At 39.3% G+C, this 16974-nt stretch overlaps 1 protein-coding gene across 1 annotated transcript; it reads right to left on the bottom strand.

The window, feature by feature from the left end:
- Positions 1 to 846: 846 nt before the first annotated feature.
- LOC147605476 (serine/threonine-protein kinase STY13-like) lies at positions 847 to 5857 on the bottom strand. The gene is made up of 2 exons (XM_086793316.1): positions 4763 to 5857; positions 847 to 1406 (listed from the first exon to the last, which is right to left on the bottom strand). Exons 1-2 carry the CDS (start codon positions 5572 to 5574, stop codon positions 1061 to 1063), a joined length of 1158 nt encoding a protein of 385 aa, XP_086649442.1. The 5' UTR covers positions 5575 to 5857; the 3' UTR covers positions 847 to 1060.
- Between the last annotated feature and the right edge of the window lie 11117 nt (positions 5858 to 16974).

The following is a 16974-nucleotide window of genomic DNA, read 5'->3' as shown; positions in this document are numbered from 1 at the left end:
CCATGATCCTTATTGTTGAGAGGCAACTCAAGATATAAAGAAACAATGTACTGCCCATCAGAGTGACCCTAGTTAAAATTTTGATTTTGCACACAAGAAACCTTAACCAATGAGTACTCAACATAATTCTAAGAACCCTCTGGAGTTCTTTTCAGGTGTGTCTTTCAAGTCTTTAAGGGCTTCAATTGACATCACATTATATTAATTTTTCCTCGAAAGATGGAAAGGTTTCATTGAACAAGCAGGTCAATGTTTACATTCAATAGCATACTTTAGTTCAATCACTAAAATACATTCCATTCCCCAACCTCCTTTTTCCAAACCCGAGCATTAACACTACAATATCTATTAGGAAGTATAACCAATCCTACTTATTAGTATAAAACTAAAAGTGGTGAGATGAGATCCACCAGCAGCCATCCTGGAACTCGCACAGTCCGGTTAACAAGTGTCCATGTGTAGGAATCATCTTGGCAAGGCAAACAAAAAGTGGTCTGGCTGGGAGCAAGTCACCAATGCAATGCTGTCTCACAGGCACGAGCGAAGATAATCATGCCTGGCATGAACAGGCCACCTGCAAGGTCGACACCAGACAAAATGTGCCCTTTTCAGGAATCAAACATTTGAACATTACACCTGGATTACTTGCACTTGCTGATGTGTAAAGGGGATGTTAATTCTTGTCCACTCCATGTGAACCAGCCCCCCAGACCATTGCACACCCCATCTAGCTGCCATGACTGTTCACATCTGCCATGGGCAGCGGAATGCTTGTGAAATCTGCAGACCTAAGAAGACAATATTGAGTTTTGCATGCTGTAGACTGCAGGTTGAGCTATGATGTTTGTTTTCCTCACAAGGGCATTTTATTGGTTTATAAATCCGAAAATATAAAAATACAAATAGGCAGCAAGTATTCTGCCATGTACAAATTTCATAGCAAAAACATCCCCCCAGCTTTAAGAGGTGTGAAGACAATGCACAGCCAATTCTTGCAAATAGCTTCGACACATTGCTTCTGTTTTTATGAAAGAACATAATATACAAAAAAAGTGAAGAACTACTCCATAGTAAGAGGGGGTGCCAAACAGCCACACCTTCGGAACATGGCAGTCCCCACCGTTTTCATAATGAGCTGCTGGGCCTCTTCTAGAAGTCTAACAACTTCTGTAAAGGCCGGCCTCACTTCAGGATTTGCATCCCAGCAGCGAGTCATGATTTCTGAAAGAACAGGGGCACAATCTGTGGGTATTGTTGGCCTCGTGCCTTTATTTACAACTGCAAATGCTGCTTGGACTGCAGTCATATTTTGGAAAGGAAGGTTCCCAGTTATGAGCTCCCACAATACTATACCAAAGCTGTACACGTCCACCTTGTTATTGTAAGACCGGCACTGTATCATTTCCCTGCATACACACAATGCAACAAGCAAGCAAGCGACAAATAAGCAAGCATCCACTCCTTATATATACCTAGATGAATCCAAGAACATGCCCAAATTCACCTTTTAGGAACGAGCATGTTATATACTCACGGTAGTCAACCCACAAGACTATATAACTATCAACTCCATTATGCATAGTATGGACTAGATACTACGACATCCCCACTAACGTCATCGGTGACCAATAGTGGGTGTAGAACTCTGTATCAAGATATGCTCTCACACACACACTCCACACACACACACACACACACACATAAGAGCATATATTCACACAAAGCCCTTCGTACTGAGTTTCTGTCAAACCTCCGGAGATGCACGGCAGACTCAGCCATAATGAAGCCTAGCACTAAGGGAAGTAGCAAATAGAAATAATTAGTACGGCAAATAAGTAGTTGATAGGGTAAATGCACCGCTAAAGATAGAAAGAATAAGCATTGATAGGGCAAATCCACTCTTTAGCCCAGTCTTCCAAACTATCGGTGAAAAAGTGTGAGAATACAGCAGTAGTAAAAGAAACTGAATTCTCTAAGTCTTCCATTGCTCTCTATTTTCCTATTATTCAATTGCACTTTAGACAGAATTGCGTGAAGGAACACCAGCTACACCTATATCAGATACAATAGCAACGCACAAGCTTGACTTTTTGATGTCAACAATCTCAAACTCCCACTTTACCCAAGAAGCATGTTTGAAGATGACCAAAAATGTCTCTCTTTCATTATTTCAAGATATCAAAGTAATGAAACGTGGAGTTTGCTCTGGCTTGAACAGACCCATGGTCTAGAAAGAAATGCTCTCACGATAGAAAAGCAGTGGCAAATCTAGAGCCTTTGCAGCTAAAAATCACAGCTGCAGCCCAATAGCGATGGCAGCTCTTGTATGCCAAGTAAAGAAGGATAATCAAACCTTGGTCAATGCTGGTCAGAACTCTACATAACTGCAACAAACATGTCAATACTGCTCAAATCAAATTAAAAAACGCTGGTTGAACCTTGGTCTATGCTGGTCAAACCCTAGTCAACACTGGTCAAAGCCGAGCGGTCCCAATTACTATTCCTCAATTACACCAAATTCTCCAATTTCCTAAATATTCCAATTCCCCAATTTCTCCAAATCTTTCAACTTTCCTGATTTTCCCCCGAATCTCCAAATTCTCCTTTTTCTAACTCAAGTGAAAAACAGATGATGCATTTCGTGTATGTTCTATCATTCAACAGGATCTGCTAAATGTTTGAAGGGCAAATCTGGGTTTTATTTGCGGCCTGTAAATTTCTCCCCCCTTACCCTCCCACCTGTGCACTCCCCTCCCCCCCCCCTCCCTCTAGCCTCTCTTCCTCCTTGTACAAAAAAATGTATGAAATGTGTTTCATGGAACACCCAGCAAATATGTGTCAATCTAATCAACTCTAGTTTAAAAAAATTGCTCAAACGGGGCAGAATTCAACCCCAACAAACAGTCAGAAACAGCAAAGCTGGTCAAAATAACCATAACTGGTCCACAACCCCTTTGGAAGCTTTAGATCCTCTAAAAGTGAGCCTGACTGACTCAATATCCTTTTTCCAATCTTTCTCTCTTATTGATCTCACTGTTAAGTCACTTGTTGGCCTTTTTTGTACTGTAACTACCCACATCTGAATCAAAAGAGACTTAGATTAAAAACAATATTCTCTCAGACCTCTTCCATTTGACTGTTTCAGATGTGTCTTTCCAGTATTGATGTACTCCATTCCACATAAGTTGCCTGAGTCGTGTCTGGTATAGCAATCCTTGCTTTGACGATTCCATAATATAACTTCATGTGGTGGTTGGCTCCGACAAGAAAGATTGGAACTGCTTCTTGAATGCTGCCTCATATGGAGTCCAATCTACACTTGACAAGTGGTGTTATGTTTACCTAGTTCTGGCTGGCATTTGTGTGACAGTCCATGGATGATAGCTCAAAAGTATAATGTGGACGCTCCAAAGGTTGGGGCATACCCTGCTTCTCATGATAGACTTCACCTCCTGGCAAGCAACACAATGAGACACTTAGTCATACACATCTTCCTACATCTTAGCCTGTAAAATCAATTCTCTGTTGTGAAAATACCCAGTGAACCTTGTTAAAGCACCATGTATGTCAAGCAGCAAGGAGGCCCACTTGGAAAACCAGCCATCACAAACTCCCGAAGTTCCTTGCTGCCTTCAACTACCATGGCCTAAATCCTCAGAATCGTGACAAGGATGCTGGGTTCCTAACAGAGTATCTCCATGGAGTGAAAATGGCGGCAGCTATACTGTTCCTGCTAAAGACCTCTGAGGAGAATGTAAAGGCATCTCTTTGCTCAACTCTTTGCTCGATCACGAGTGCCCTTGTTGTTGCAAAATTCATACCTGATCGTCACTCCACTAGGCATTGGGCATGGTTTGAGGGCACAATGGAGCCAGATGGCCATAAACACTTCCCTCCACAAAGCTGCTGTTCCCAGGTTTCAAAAGCATGGAAACTACCAAAGGCAATTTATCATAGATGGAATATCTGCGCTCTGCATCATTTATCTTGCAGCTCATGTAGAACTCCATCAATAGCATGGCTAATCACCTCGGTAATGATGTAAGTAGTTTAACATCCAAAGCCGGGGCTACGACCATGCTTCAGTCTACTGACTGCTGTAAAGCTATAGGAGTCATGGCATGCTTGTCATCTTGCAATGGATTGGAAGTAAAATCTCCTAACTGCCACCACCCCCCAGAGTCCATTATTCATGCCACCTCTAGACCACCAACCTCTAGAAGAGCAAAATATGTTACTACTAAACCACACATTGAAACAACTACTGCCCTACTAGTGACTTATATAATGCTTTGTCCTCAGATGATAAAAGATCCATGTCTGTTCTCCAAAATATCTGCTCTTACCATAACTAAACCAAACCTGACTATGGCCATAGCAACCCCAGTTCTTGCCCAGCTAGGCATCAACGATAAGACACCTCAAATGGAACCTCATTTTAAGTATATACTAGCCTCACCTGGAGGAGGGAACTCGATGTTGCACCCATCACCTCCTCTATTGTATGACCAATCATTTCCAATAACCTTTCACTGGCCTAGAGAAAAACCTTAAGAGCTGTGATAACATCATCGCAAGAGGGGGCAAGGATGTGTCATTGTGGAGGCATGTAAGTACTAGCGACATATGTTTGATATCAAATTTGATTAAAGACAAACGTTTTGACATGATCAAGACATGACAAGTGAGTAATACTTCAAAATTTCTTTAAAGCAGACTCTATCCCTTTCAACCATGTTGCAAGAGAAGTAGGAGTGCTTACGGTGCCATCCAACGATAAGTTCCTGTTTCTGGAGTCATGCCTTCAGTCTGCACCTCAATCCTTGCTACTCCAAAATCCGCAATCTTTATTGACTTGTCAGCAATCAACAGGTTGTCTGATTTCAAGTCTCTATGGATGACCCCGAAGCTGTGCAGATATTCCATCCCTCGGGCGACATCAAGAGCATATTTCACGGCAAGTCGCAAGGGTATTATGCGCCTCAGGGCAAGAAACATTCTCAGGGAACCCCCTTTGGCATACTCGGTAGCAATGCACCACACCAAAGGCTTTCTACATGCACCAATGAAGCGCACCACGTTATCATGTTGCAGCGTTGCAAGCATGGAGACCTCCTTGGAAAACTGATTCTCCAGGAACTGAGCTCTCTCCAGATTATTCTCAGGCCTTTCAAGGATCTTCACTGCAATATCCTCACCATTGTAGGTCCCCCTGTAGAGCCGGCCAAAGGCACCCTGAGCAAATGCTGGGCCCATGCTGAGCCGCCTCAGATCAATGGTCCATTCATCATAGCCCTGGAGCCCCTCAGTAGGGTATCTGACATCCATGAGGGCAATCGAAAGGGCATCCTCACCGAGGGCATGTGTGGGTGATGGTGCACTTTTGTTCTGCATCCCGCTGTGATCTCCGGAGGCACCCTTGGGACGGTCAGGGATGAGCATGGCTATTGATGAAGCTGTGAAATGGTTGGAACCCTCACTGCTGTACACAGAACCGCCATAGTGGGACGGGTCTATGTCCATGGGCATGGTGGATCCATCGGCCACGCGACGGTAGTCGCTATCCATGAACATGGGGGAAGGCTCATTAAGGCCTGTAATGCTTGGATAGTGCTGCCGAAGGTTCTGATCAAAACCCTAAACTCTCTACTCACGGAGCTCTCTGCAAACGCTAATCTCGACCTCTTCTTCCTACTGTTGGAGGAGCGAAATCAAGGCCGGAAATGGGTATGCAAGAGATCATCTGCATAGATGGGGGTTGCGATGAGCTCACGACGGCAGTTCCATGACCGAGGGCACTGTGGAGAAGAAGAACGCAGGCTGGGGGACGACAAGTGAGCAATGGATCAAATGAAACCAAAGGAAATGAGAGTGAGAAACGAAATGAAACCAAATGAAAGCAAACCTATTTGTCCCCCTCATGGACCCAACTATATTGCGGGTATCCGAGGCACGGGATCCCTTGCCCACAAGTTGTCTTGTATCTAAACGAAGGTAGGAGAGGTCGGGCTAGGCCACATTACTCCACCTCAAGGTACTCCCATATAGGTGCAAAGAATTCGGGGCGTCCAAGCATACCTCGAGAGCACCATGTGAGGCCGGATAGAAATCCCAAAAATCCCACGCCTCACATATATGGCAAGCCTACACACCCAGTATCAAAAATAAACTTTTTTCCTAGCCAATGAAAAAAAGGATGACCTTCAAGCTCTACGAGTTTTTACTGGAAAAATGTACACGTTAAACTAAAATTTTGAATTTTGAATCTTTAAATTCAAGGGCGGGCAAAATTACAACCAGTTTTTCTCAATTTGAGCCATGAAAATTACACTAAATGACATTTTTTTTACACTACCAGTTTTTCTCGGTTTTGAACCGTGAAAATTACACTTAAGGACTTTTTACCTACACCAATACATTCCTCAATGCAGCCAATCAATTCCTAAAATGAATGTCACACACATACCCTAAAATGAATTAATAGAGTGCATAGCTAGAGATTGCATGTTACAATCATTTGCAAATGAAACCAATGAAGATAATCTCTCATATTAAAAAAATTACAAGTACAAGTTACACATATGAAGGGTGTAGCTCTCACACACAACTAGAAATGTATCAACAAACAATGTATTAAGACATTCTAAAGTCATGAGGCATGTGGGGGAGGTGGAATAGAAGCACTTGTGTAGAGAGTAGGAGCCATACCAAGTCAAGATAATTCCATGTGCCACTATCACGGAAAGTTATCAATAATATAACTATCAAGGGAAGTTATCACAAGTCAACAATATATGATTGCCATGTAGGTGGGTGGTGCAAAGTCAACAAAAGGACAAACCAATTTAGCCGAGTGTGCTAACATGAAAGTCCACTTTAATATGTTCTACCTTTGATTTATTGAGGTTGAAATCTACTAATTCATTATAAATATTTCAATAATCATCCTTGATGATGTGAGTGGTGGATTTTCCTTTATTCTAAGCAAGATTGTCAGTTCCTCTTGTTTGATTTTACCAAGAGGTTTTATCAAGATATCTGCCATTTGCTTAGTGGTTAGACAATATATAAGTTCTATTTCATATTTTTCATCACTAATAAAATGTTGTATCTCTATGTGTTTTATTCGATTATAAAATAATATTTAGCCAGTTTGATTGAACTTTGATTGTTAGTCTATAGGGTGTTAAGCTCTAATCCGATGTTCCTTGTAATTCTTCTAAGCCAAATAGTTTCGCATGCTCTACATTGATGATAGCTTTGTATTGCTTCTTACTACTCCAAGAGATGAGATCATCACCTTGATCCTGAGTGAGAGGAAATATCCTAACCTGAATTTTATGATAGTTTTAGCACTAGCCCAGTCACTATGTGCATAGCTAACTAACTTTAAATTCTTACATTGTGTGCATTCATTAGTACTTGATTCAAAGTTCCTTTGATATAGCGAAGTATTCATTTAGGCGGCTTTGACTCTCTCTAGGTTAGTACAAGAATATGCATTACAATGCTCAATTAAGAAATAGCAAGCCACAAGGTAGTATGATCAATTGGATTTCCAATAAGTAACCTATATAATGCTACATCAACATTTGGAGTTGGATTTATCTTATCAAGCTTGACACTGAATTCCATTAGAGTTGAAATGGGCGTTGACTCTTCCAGGCTAAACATTTTCAAAATATCTATGGTAATTTTTATTTAAGTAAGAATGGTTTTTTCATCCAAATTTCTAAACCCCAACCTTAAATTGATGAAATCCTTGAATTCACAAGAAATAATAATTTCATCATTATTTCTTATGATAATAATGCCATCTCATATAGGATAAAAATGATGGGCCTACCTTTCTTATCTTGTTTGATATCCATGTTAGAATTTGACATGTTTTCACAAACCCTTGAATGTTAAGTGTGTATGAATCTTGAAGTACTAGACTTGTGGAGCTTGTTTCAAGCTATAAAGGGTCTATTTTATCATTTATCATCTTGACTTTGGATATAACAAACGCTTCAAGTTGATCCATGTACACTTCTTATTTGAGATCCTCATATAAGAAGGTTATTTTCACATCCATTTGATATTGAGGCCAAATAAAGTGTGCTAAAAGAGATACAATCAACTTGATAGTGTTAAGCTTACCAGTTAATGTAAAGTTTTCCCCTCGTAGTTAATGCCATCCTTCTGGGAGGAAAAATCTTTTGCTACCAATGTCGCTTTGTATATGTTGATACTTCCATCACTTTTTAGTTCATCTACTAAATCCACTTATTACCATTAGTGGACTTAAAGGTAAATTAACCAGCTCACAAGTGTTGTTAGCTTGAATGCTCTTATATTCCTCATTCATAGCTTCTTCGTAATCTTCATTTTCTTTAACTTCTTCATACCTTTTTAGCTTGTGTATCTTCATGATATTGGTCATTTAGGCATTATTGTAAGGCAATTTATTAGATGGAAGACTTTGATCTCCTTAGAATATGAAGAATGAATGTTGTCTTCTAGAATCTCAGTTGAGTTGGTGACTCGAAAATATTCCTCTTTGATATATTCATCTAATTTATCTTTATGAATGAAAGCTTGATCATCATTACTGACAACTTTATTTGTGTCATTGGAATCCTCATTGGATATAACATCCCTATAAAAGAAAGCTTGTTTGATGACTAGATTATACATCTAATAAGCCTTACATTCAATTGTTTGGCACCATATCCAAAATAATACACTTATTGGATTTGTTATCTAGTTTCTCCTTTCAAATGTAGTAACAAATGTTGATTGCTTTCTGTCGCCTCCATCATTACTGTGTATCTTGCCCAATAGCAAGGTAGGGGTCCTCACCATGATCTTTTCATCCTATTTATCATTATGATGGTCGTATTGCAATGATGTTGTGTGCCCTGTCTATAGTCATCCCTAAGCTCCACCACTATCATTTTCACATCATCTGTCATCCATCCACATGTATATCATATGTGCCTTTCTCTCCTTTTTTATCATGATACTTAACACTCACACATCATGCCCTTCTCAAGGAACTAAAAGGAAACCCTAAAGCACTCACCTTATTGAAAACCCTCCCCAATATATTGTTATCGGTCTTTAGCACACCATAGATATGCTTGGGAAAACCCTAGGCTACCCACATAGAGTCTCATAATAATAAACATTAGGTGGCCATGAAAAACTAGTCTAGTTTTTCACACCTTCACACCTGTGAAAAACCAGGCTGGTTTTTCATATTGACATGACTACTACTAAAAAGGGGGCATATGGGGGAACCACCTAAAAGTCTTGAACCCTTAATTTTTGGCATGAAAATCAAAGATTTTCACACTCGTGAAACCCTATGTCTATATTTTTACACTAACTTACCATGGTCTAAAACTCCCGAGAAAAGGGTTATAACTACTCTAACATTCTTACTACCATCATATCCATCAATAAAACTGACATTTCTTCATCATGATTTTCTTCAGAAAACCACGCTTGAAAAGATACTTTGGTTTACACGCCTTAACAACCCTTGTTATAAACAGCATCCTCTCATTAACATATTCATTATCATTAAACTACTTCCCTCTGTAAGAAAAAGACCTAATTTTCTAACTTAAATATCTTTGTATATTCATCACGGCTGAGAACAACGGTCTGGTTTTCCACGTGTGAAAAGTTGTGCTTATTTAACATCATGTTAACTGCTTACATGTTTGCCAATCTAACTCATTCATCTTTTGTACTTAACTGTGACTAACCCTCATTATTTAACATCATGTTAACTGCTTACATGTTTGCCAATCTAACTCATTCATCTTTTGTACTTAACTGTGACTAACATCATGTTAACTGCTTACATGTTTGCCAATCTAACTCATTCATCTTTTGTACTTAACTGTGTCTAATCCTCATAATTTCTCGGCATGATTATTCATGATTGTGAAAAAACAGTATGGTTTTATGCTTAACTAATTAATTCAAAAGTACATAATTTGTGCCCAACAGTGAATCTAACTAACTGCTTTTCTCTATTAGGCACTATCATCCTTGAGGTGTGAATATCTCTTGATATTCACGGTCATGAAAAACTAGACTGGTTTTCTTGCCTAATAGAACTGATTAACATAACCGAGTTCCAAAAAACTGCATTTAACACACTAACTTACCAAAAGAAGAAGAACAAGAAGAAAGAAAGAAAAATACACTTTTGGAGGATTCCCTATTAGCTTTGCTGAGATCAAATTAATGTGTCTACTATTACAGGATGGCTCCTCTAGCCAAGGAAGTTATAGATTCAGATTACGCATCTTCAGAACTAGAAGGTCAAGCTAGGACCAATGCTACCCCCACCAAGAAGAAGGGTGAAAAGAAGGCGTGTTGGGCCCAAAAGCTTACCACCTTGGGCCATACCTATGGGATGTGGTCCGGACCAACCAAAAGTACAAGAGAAGCCATTGGCCTTGATCAGTATGCCGAGTAGCTCTCGAAGATTATCAATCCCTCCCTTTGTGCTGAATTCATCAAAGCTTATGACAAAGGACAAAGACGGGCGAGATGACCCTACCATATGGGGTAATGATACATAAAGATGATATTAGAGAAGCCATGTAGCTACCCCCAATCACCCACACTCCATCGCATGAAAAGGAAGGAACTTCCTTTTGATACCATGCTTAAAGAGATAATCTTCAATAACAACAGGATGGAGTACACCAACATCTGTAACAAGGCCAATGAACTGACAAGTAGGGTTGTTCCTATGATTATGCAAATAAATCCAATAGACAGATACAACCAGATTGACCTACACAAGCTTTTAAAAATCCACATGAACTTGAAGGATGACTAGGCATATTATCTACACAAAGAGCTTTACACCTATCTTAACCAACATTAGAACAAAGTGGTAAACCCATATCTCTACACCCATCTCAACCAACACCATAATAAAGTGGTAAACCCATATCTCCTATCCAAGGTTTTTAGCCATATCACAAGTGCACCACTGCCCTCCTCGAAAGCCACCAGGAAGATCTCTTTGAGGATCTAGAGGAAGCTAACTTGCTCATAGCCAACACCAAGGAAGTCCTCATAGGAATGTATGCAGAAAAGAAGAAAGTAGCAAGGATGAAATCAACTCCACTAAAGCCAATGATAAGTATTTAACAGATTATACACCCATGTATACATATGCCTCCTATTATTCTAAATTTCAAGTCATTGTGTAAATTCCTAATGAACTCTACCATTTTGGATGACATGGAAGAAAGTAGCAAGGATGAAATCAACTCCACTAAAGCCAATGATAACAGATTATACACCCATGTATACATATGCCTCCTATTATTCTAAATTTCAAGTCATTGTGTAAATTCCTAATGAACTCTACCATTTTGGATGACATGGAAGAGAGTCCTTAGTTCTTTATATACCCCGTAAAACTCTAAGGTTCCCTCACTAGGTCTAGGATTGGTTCTGGGATAAACTCTAATGGGATAAACTCTAAGATATGCTCAAGTAGAGTTAGTGGTTCATACTCAACCATTTGTTCATACATACACACACACACACACACACACACACACACATATGCATGTATATATATATGTGCTAGAAGACATTGTTGTCGAGCGTCAAGAGAATGTGTATACACACACATATATTGTTGAGATTTGAAGTGACATGTGAGCTAGAGAATGGAGACTTCTCCCACATTGATGTACAAGCCCAAGATTATACCTCCTCATATAAAAGGGAACAGCGAGGTGTTGTGGGTGCTTACCTTCTAAAGCAAAACCCTATTCTCTGTTAGCTTCACACTCTCTCTTTCATGAGAGGAGTCCATTGATTGTTGTTTGTGGGGTGGGTGTAGCGATAGGTTCCGAGGGGTGGTGGCTATTTTTGAGTGGCTTCAGGAGGTATCTCATGGAAGGGACTCCAATGTCGACCCACCAGAGCTAGAGGTGCAGGCCTATTAGGGGCAATCTTTAGTGAAGTGTCTAGATTTCTTACACTTGTAACATGATTCTGGGAAGGTCCCAAATTTGATAGAGACATTGAATTCAATGCCTTCTAGAGTCGAAGACGTCCGAGGTGTCATTCCACCTATCGTAGTGTATGAAGCATCATCACAGCCCTCATCCTTCATTAAGCTCCTATAAAGGAGCATACACCATGGCACTACTGCCCATAGGTAATATGGGAGGTCCGGGAAGCTAATCCATACCGGGCACTCATTTAAGCATCAACAAGGCCAAAGGACCCCATGTCTCAGCATAGGAAAGCAACAAAGATGAGTTGTTTTGCCCCCCACTCCTAAAAAGACGTGCCATTATAGGGCTAACTCATTCAGCATAGTGCATGATGGTAGATTTGTCTATGGTGGAAAATTCTTTGCACGCGTCAAAGCCAGGTGTCCACCCATTTGCTCTAGCACTACCTCCAAAGTGACGTTGGAATGCTTACCGATAAGGGCTATTTTGGCCCTATCGGGTGGCATGCACCATAAGAGGAAGACACTCGAGAGCCATTGACCAGTGGGTGAGAGAGCCGAGGTGCCATGCCACATAGAGTAACCCTAACCCTATCGGGTGGCATGCACCATAAGAGGAAGACACTCGAGAGCCATTGAGAGTGGCCAGTGGGTGAGAGAGCCGAGGTGCCATGCCACATAGAGTAACCCTAACCCTAAACTAGTTCCCCCACTTCAAATTATTCCAGTCTCACTCCAAGCTTTAGGTAGTTTTAGGAAGAAGAAATATCTCAAAAAAATATTTTCCCCTCTTCTCAAAGTTTTACCCACACACACAATAAGGACTTATAAATAAAAAATCTCCTTATTAAATGAAAAAGATCTCTCTCTCTCTCTCTCTCTCTCTCTCTCTCTCCTTTTCTTGGTGAAGACAAAACTCTCTTTCTTTTTCTTTGATAAGATAAATAAATATGTCATGCAAAATCTCTCTCTCTCTCTCTCTCTCTCTCTCTCTCTCTCTCTCTCTCTCTCTTTCACACACACACACACACACACACACAATGAGTCTCAATTTCTATTCAGATGAATTTCTCAATCTATAATCTCTTAAATGAATTTCTCAATATCTTAATTTCTTAATCTCTCAAATGAATTTCTCAATCTCTATTATAGAATGATTTCCAGACAAAGTCAAATGTGTAGAACCTTTAAAGGCTTTGTAATAACAATTTGATAACACTATCGGTTGAAGAGACTAACAAGTTTCTTAAAGAAACTTGTGAAGTTTTCTTGTTGGTCAAGGTCTTCCCAAAACAATTGAGCTTTGTGGATGAGTCTTACAAACTCTAATACTCCCAGTGAAACCATTGTGTGTCCTTTCTTTACCTTGTGCTCTCTCTCTCTCTCTCTCTCTCTCTCTCTCTCTCTCTCTCTCTCTCCCCCCAGAGCACTTTTTGGACTCTACATAGATGCATGTGAGACCCCTGTCCCCTCCGTGCATTGAACTCTAGAGTGCTGGCAGCGAAAGTAGCAACCTTGCATGTAGGGCAGAGCTTCCCACTCGGGGCCTCGCCCACCCACGAATGTCCGGACAAGAGACTAATCTGGCGATTCTTCCAAAACCGAACCCGAAAAAAAACTTCCCTCACCCAGAAAGCATAGGCGATTCTTATCTTCTAACGTAGTCAAGGGCCTTATCTATCCTTTGTATTCCGATCGAACCCTCGGGTCACATGGCTGAATCAAAGAGGAACTTGCACTTGGTTCATAGAAATCATCGCTTTCTTCCCCTGAAGCGAGGCACAGCCGTTGATTCTTTCCCATAGAACAAAATCTCCCTGTGATTTACTTTAACTATCGTAACTTAAACCTAACTGAATTGTGTTATAGGAATCCACTGATCCAGCCTAACCCCAATGGCCCATGGGTTAGCCAACCACCCAACCACTGTATTAGTGGTATCCCTTTTTATAAAAATTAGGTTTTGTTTGTCCCGAGTACCAGGGAAAAGAGTTCCTAGGGCCCCTAGCTGGCACTCATGCAAAATACAAAATAGACACACCACTTACACACACCAATATGAATTTGCCTTTTCTCAGATTCAATTATCTTCAAAACAAAATTGGAATGAACCCACAGTGTTTCCATCATAATTCTCAATGTTCCAGTTCCATTATTTTACAATCAAAATGTCATCCGGACTCTCCGTTGAAGACCAGCTAGTCAACCAACGAGATCTAATTTCAATTCCAGTTCACTTAGATAATTTCTCGCCAATCCATTAATATCTTCCTCGACATACGCATGGGTGTCCTAGCAGCCCGTGAGCCCCTGAGCCCGTGCTTCGCCTGGTCAGAACCCTCTAGGATCCTCCTTAGGTGTCCTAGTACTTCATTTAGGGACCGCTTCGTCGGCCCTCGCCCATCGTACCGAAAGTGCACCATTTTCAACCATATTGAGACTAGTCAAGACCTTGGCAGGCTTTGCCCTGCGGGAGACGTCCTTCGATGACTCCCCGCCAGCTGTTGCAACATAACTCTCCTTAGATCCTCCTTAGGTGTCCTAGTACTTCATTCAGGGACCGCTTCGTCGGCCCTCGCCCATCGTACTGGAAGTGTACCATTTTCAACCGAGGCTGGTCAAGACCTTGGCAGGCTTTACCCCGCGGGAGACGTCCTTCGATGACTCCCCGCCAGAGCTGTTGCAACATAACTCTCCTTAGATTAAACCAAAAGCCAAATGCTTCCTCCAGCATTCTGGCGTAAGATAGTCCTTTAAAAAAAACAGAGTTTCTATGCAAGTAAGAATCTCCCATTGAGTTTGGTTTTTCAAGACCCATTTTTCTCAAAACCCAGAATTTCTCAATGAAAATCATTAATCTCGTATCTCGGTGATCCACCCATCAATTGCAACGAATTTCTAACCTATTTCTTGACGATTTTGGGTCTTAGGGAAAACTTCTATAAGTCAGCCGGTTATCCATTCTTCGTATTGAAGAAATGGGAATGGTCACAAGGCTTGGTTTAAATTCTGATTTAAGAGATGGGCAGGCATCTTACTAACCCACCTTTCTCACGCGGTCATGGTCTAACCCTAAATTACTCGGATTTAATCCTAGATTTATTTCCTCAAGATGTTTATCCTGATAAAATAACTGTGATTTCCAACCGTAATGGTAAAAATCCCAAAATTATGAAAATTCATTCTTTCTTGGACATAATAGAATTATAAATAATTTTATTTATAAATAATGAAATTTAACAAGAATATTTCTTTTTTCAATGATCCTTTTTGTGAATATGTATACATCATTTATTTAAAATGTTCACATAGAATTATACTAAAATTTTATTTTCTCTATTTGAACCTCGGCATTGACATGCCCTAAATTATCTATGTAAAATATGGTGAAATCTTCTCTTTCGTACGAATTTTAATTTATGCATTTTGTTAATTAAAAGTACGATAAAAATTCCTCTTTTTGGATAAATAAATAAAAATACCAATGTATATACATACCATGAATATACTTATTTTGAAATATGACAATTATTCCTCTTTTGATATTTAAAATGTTTGTACATAGAATATCGTGAAAACTCCTCTTTTTACATTTAAATTTTTATGCATGTACGTATAAAAATAATTATAATAAAAATTCCTCTTTTCTTCATTTAAACATTTATGCATAAATACTATGAAAGTATTTTCAAAAAATGTAACAAAATCCTTCTTTTAGCAAAAATGCTTATGCATAGAATATGATGAGAATTCCTCTTTTGCATTATCAAATTTATGCATAGAATTAAATTCATTTTTAAAAAAGATTTTGCCATAGCTTCACTGCATTTTCTGAGAATTCTCAAAATTCTACTTCTAAATATTTATACATGATTATGAAATATGGTGAGACTTCATTATGCATACCTAAGCATAATTACATTTAAACCTCTTGATTATTCTTAAAAATATCCATTTATCATTCCTATATGAAAATACTTACAAAAATGTTAGCATAACTCTCTTTCAACTTAAAATGAATTAGTATGAATTTTCTTAATCATAAACAAGCTTAAAGGAATTAATCATCATTTTTAACTAGATTAAAAATCATAAATATGCTTAATGTTCTTCTCTAGCTTGTCAAGCCTAGAGTTTTGTTTAAGAAAATGAGATTCACACTAAGATCCATCCCTCCAAGAAGGATTCAACCATAAAGATGATTAATCTTTCTAAAAGAGAGATTTACTAATCAAAAATATTATATTTAAGCATAAAAGATTAGCATTAAACCATTTAAACAATATGATCACTAGAAACTTGGTTTTAAGGAAAAAAAACCATTGATTAAAAATGCTTTCCAAGCATTAGAGAGGTTGGGAAGAAGATTACCATTGAGAAAGATAGAAAAACACCATTGATTTAGGCTTACTCTTGGGTTTTGGCTTGATTCTTTAGAGATAAGTGAAGCCCACAAGAGAAAGCTTGGCCACCAAGATGTAGAGGGTAATCTCCAAGAGAGGATGAAGATTAATGAAGCTCCAAAGCTTCCCAAGACGAGGCAAAATAGAGGGATAATAAAATTACACTAATTTGAAGAATATATTGGCATGTAAATACAAAAAGATGAAAATACAAAGGAATGAGGATCTATTTAAAAGTGAGGGAGGCCACTAACAGAGTCCAACTGGGATCTAGAGGCTTCTAGCTTCAGTTTGATCCATTTTGGAGATAAGTTTTGGACCAATTTGGCTCACTTTTTGATCCAGTTTGAAAGAGGAGAGATAAAATATCTCAATTTTTTTGAATTAAAAATGTGGAGTAATGATGTGAAATAGGCGCTACCTTTATGAGCCCCCTCCCTCCTTATTGAGGTGTCAAAATTTCATTTTTTACTAATAAATCCAGTACTTAGTCAACTCTTCATCTTATGTAAGAATTTACTCATTTTTTGGAGGATTTTCTTTTATTCTTTGCATTTTTCTTATTTAAACACTTGTATT

Source organism: Cibotium barometz, chromosome 59, assembly GCF_041138505.1.
Source record: "Cibotium barometz isolate CiBa-2024 chromosome 59, ASM4113850v1, whole genome shotgun sequence".
Taxonomy (NCBI): domain Eukaryota; kingdom Viridiplantae; phylum Streptophyta; class Polypodiopsida; order Cyatheales; family Cibotiaceae; genus Cibotium; species Cibotium barometz.
The sequence above is the reverse complement of the archived record's forward strand: the minus strand, read 5'-3'. Positions and strand labels throughout refer to the sequence as shown.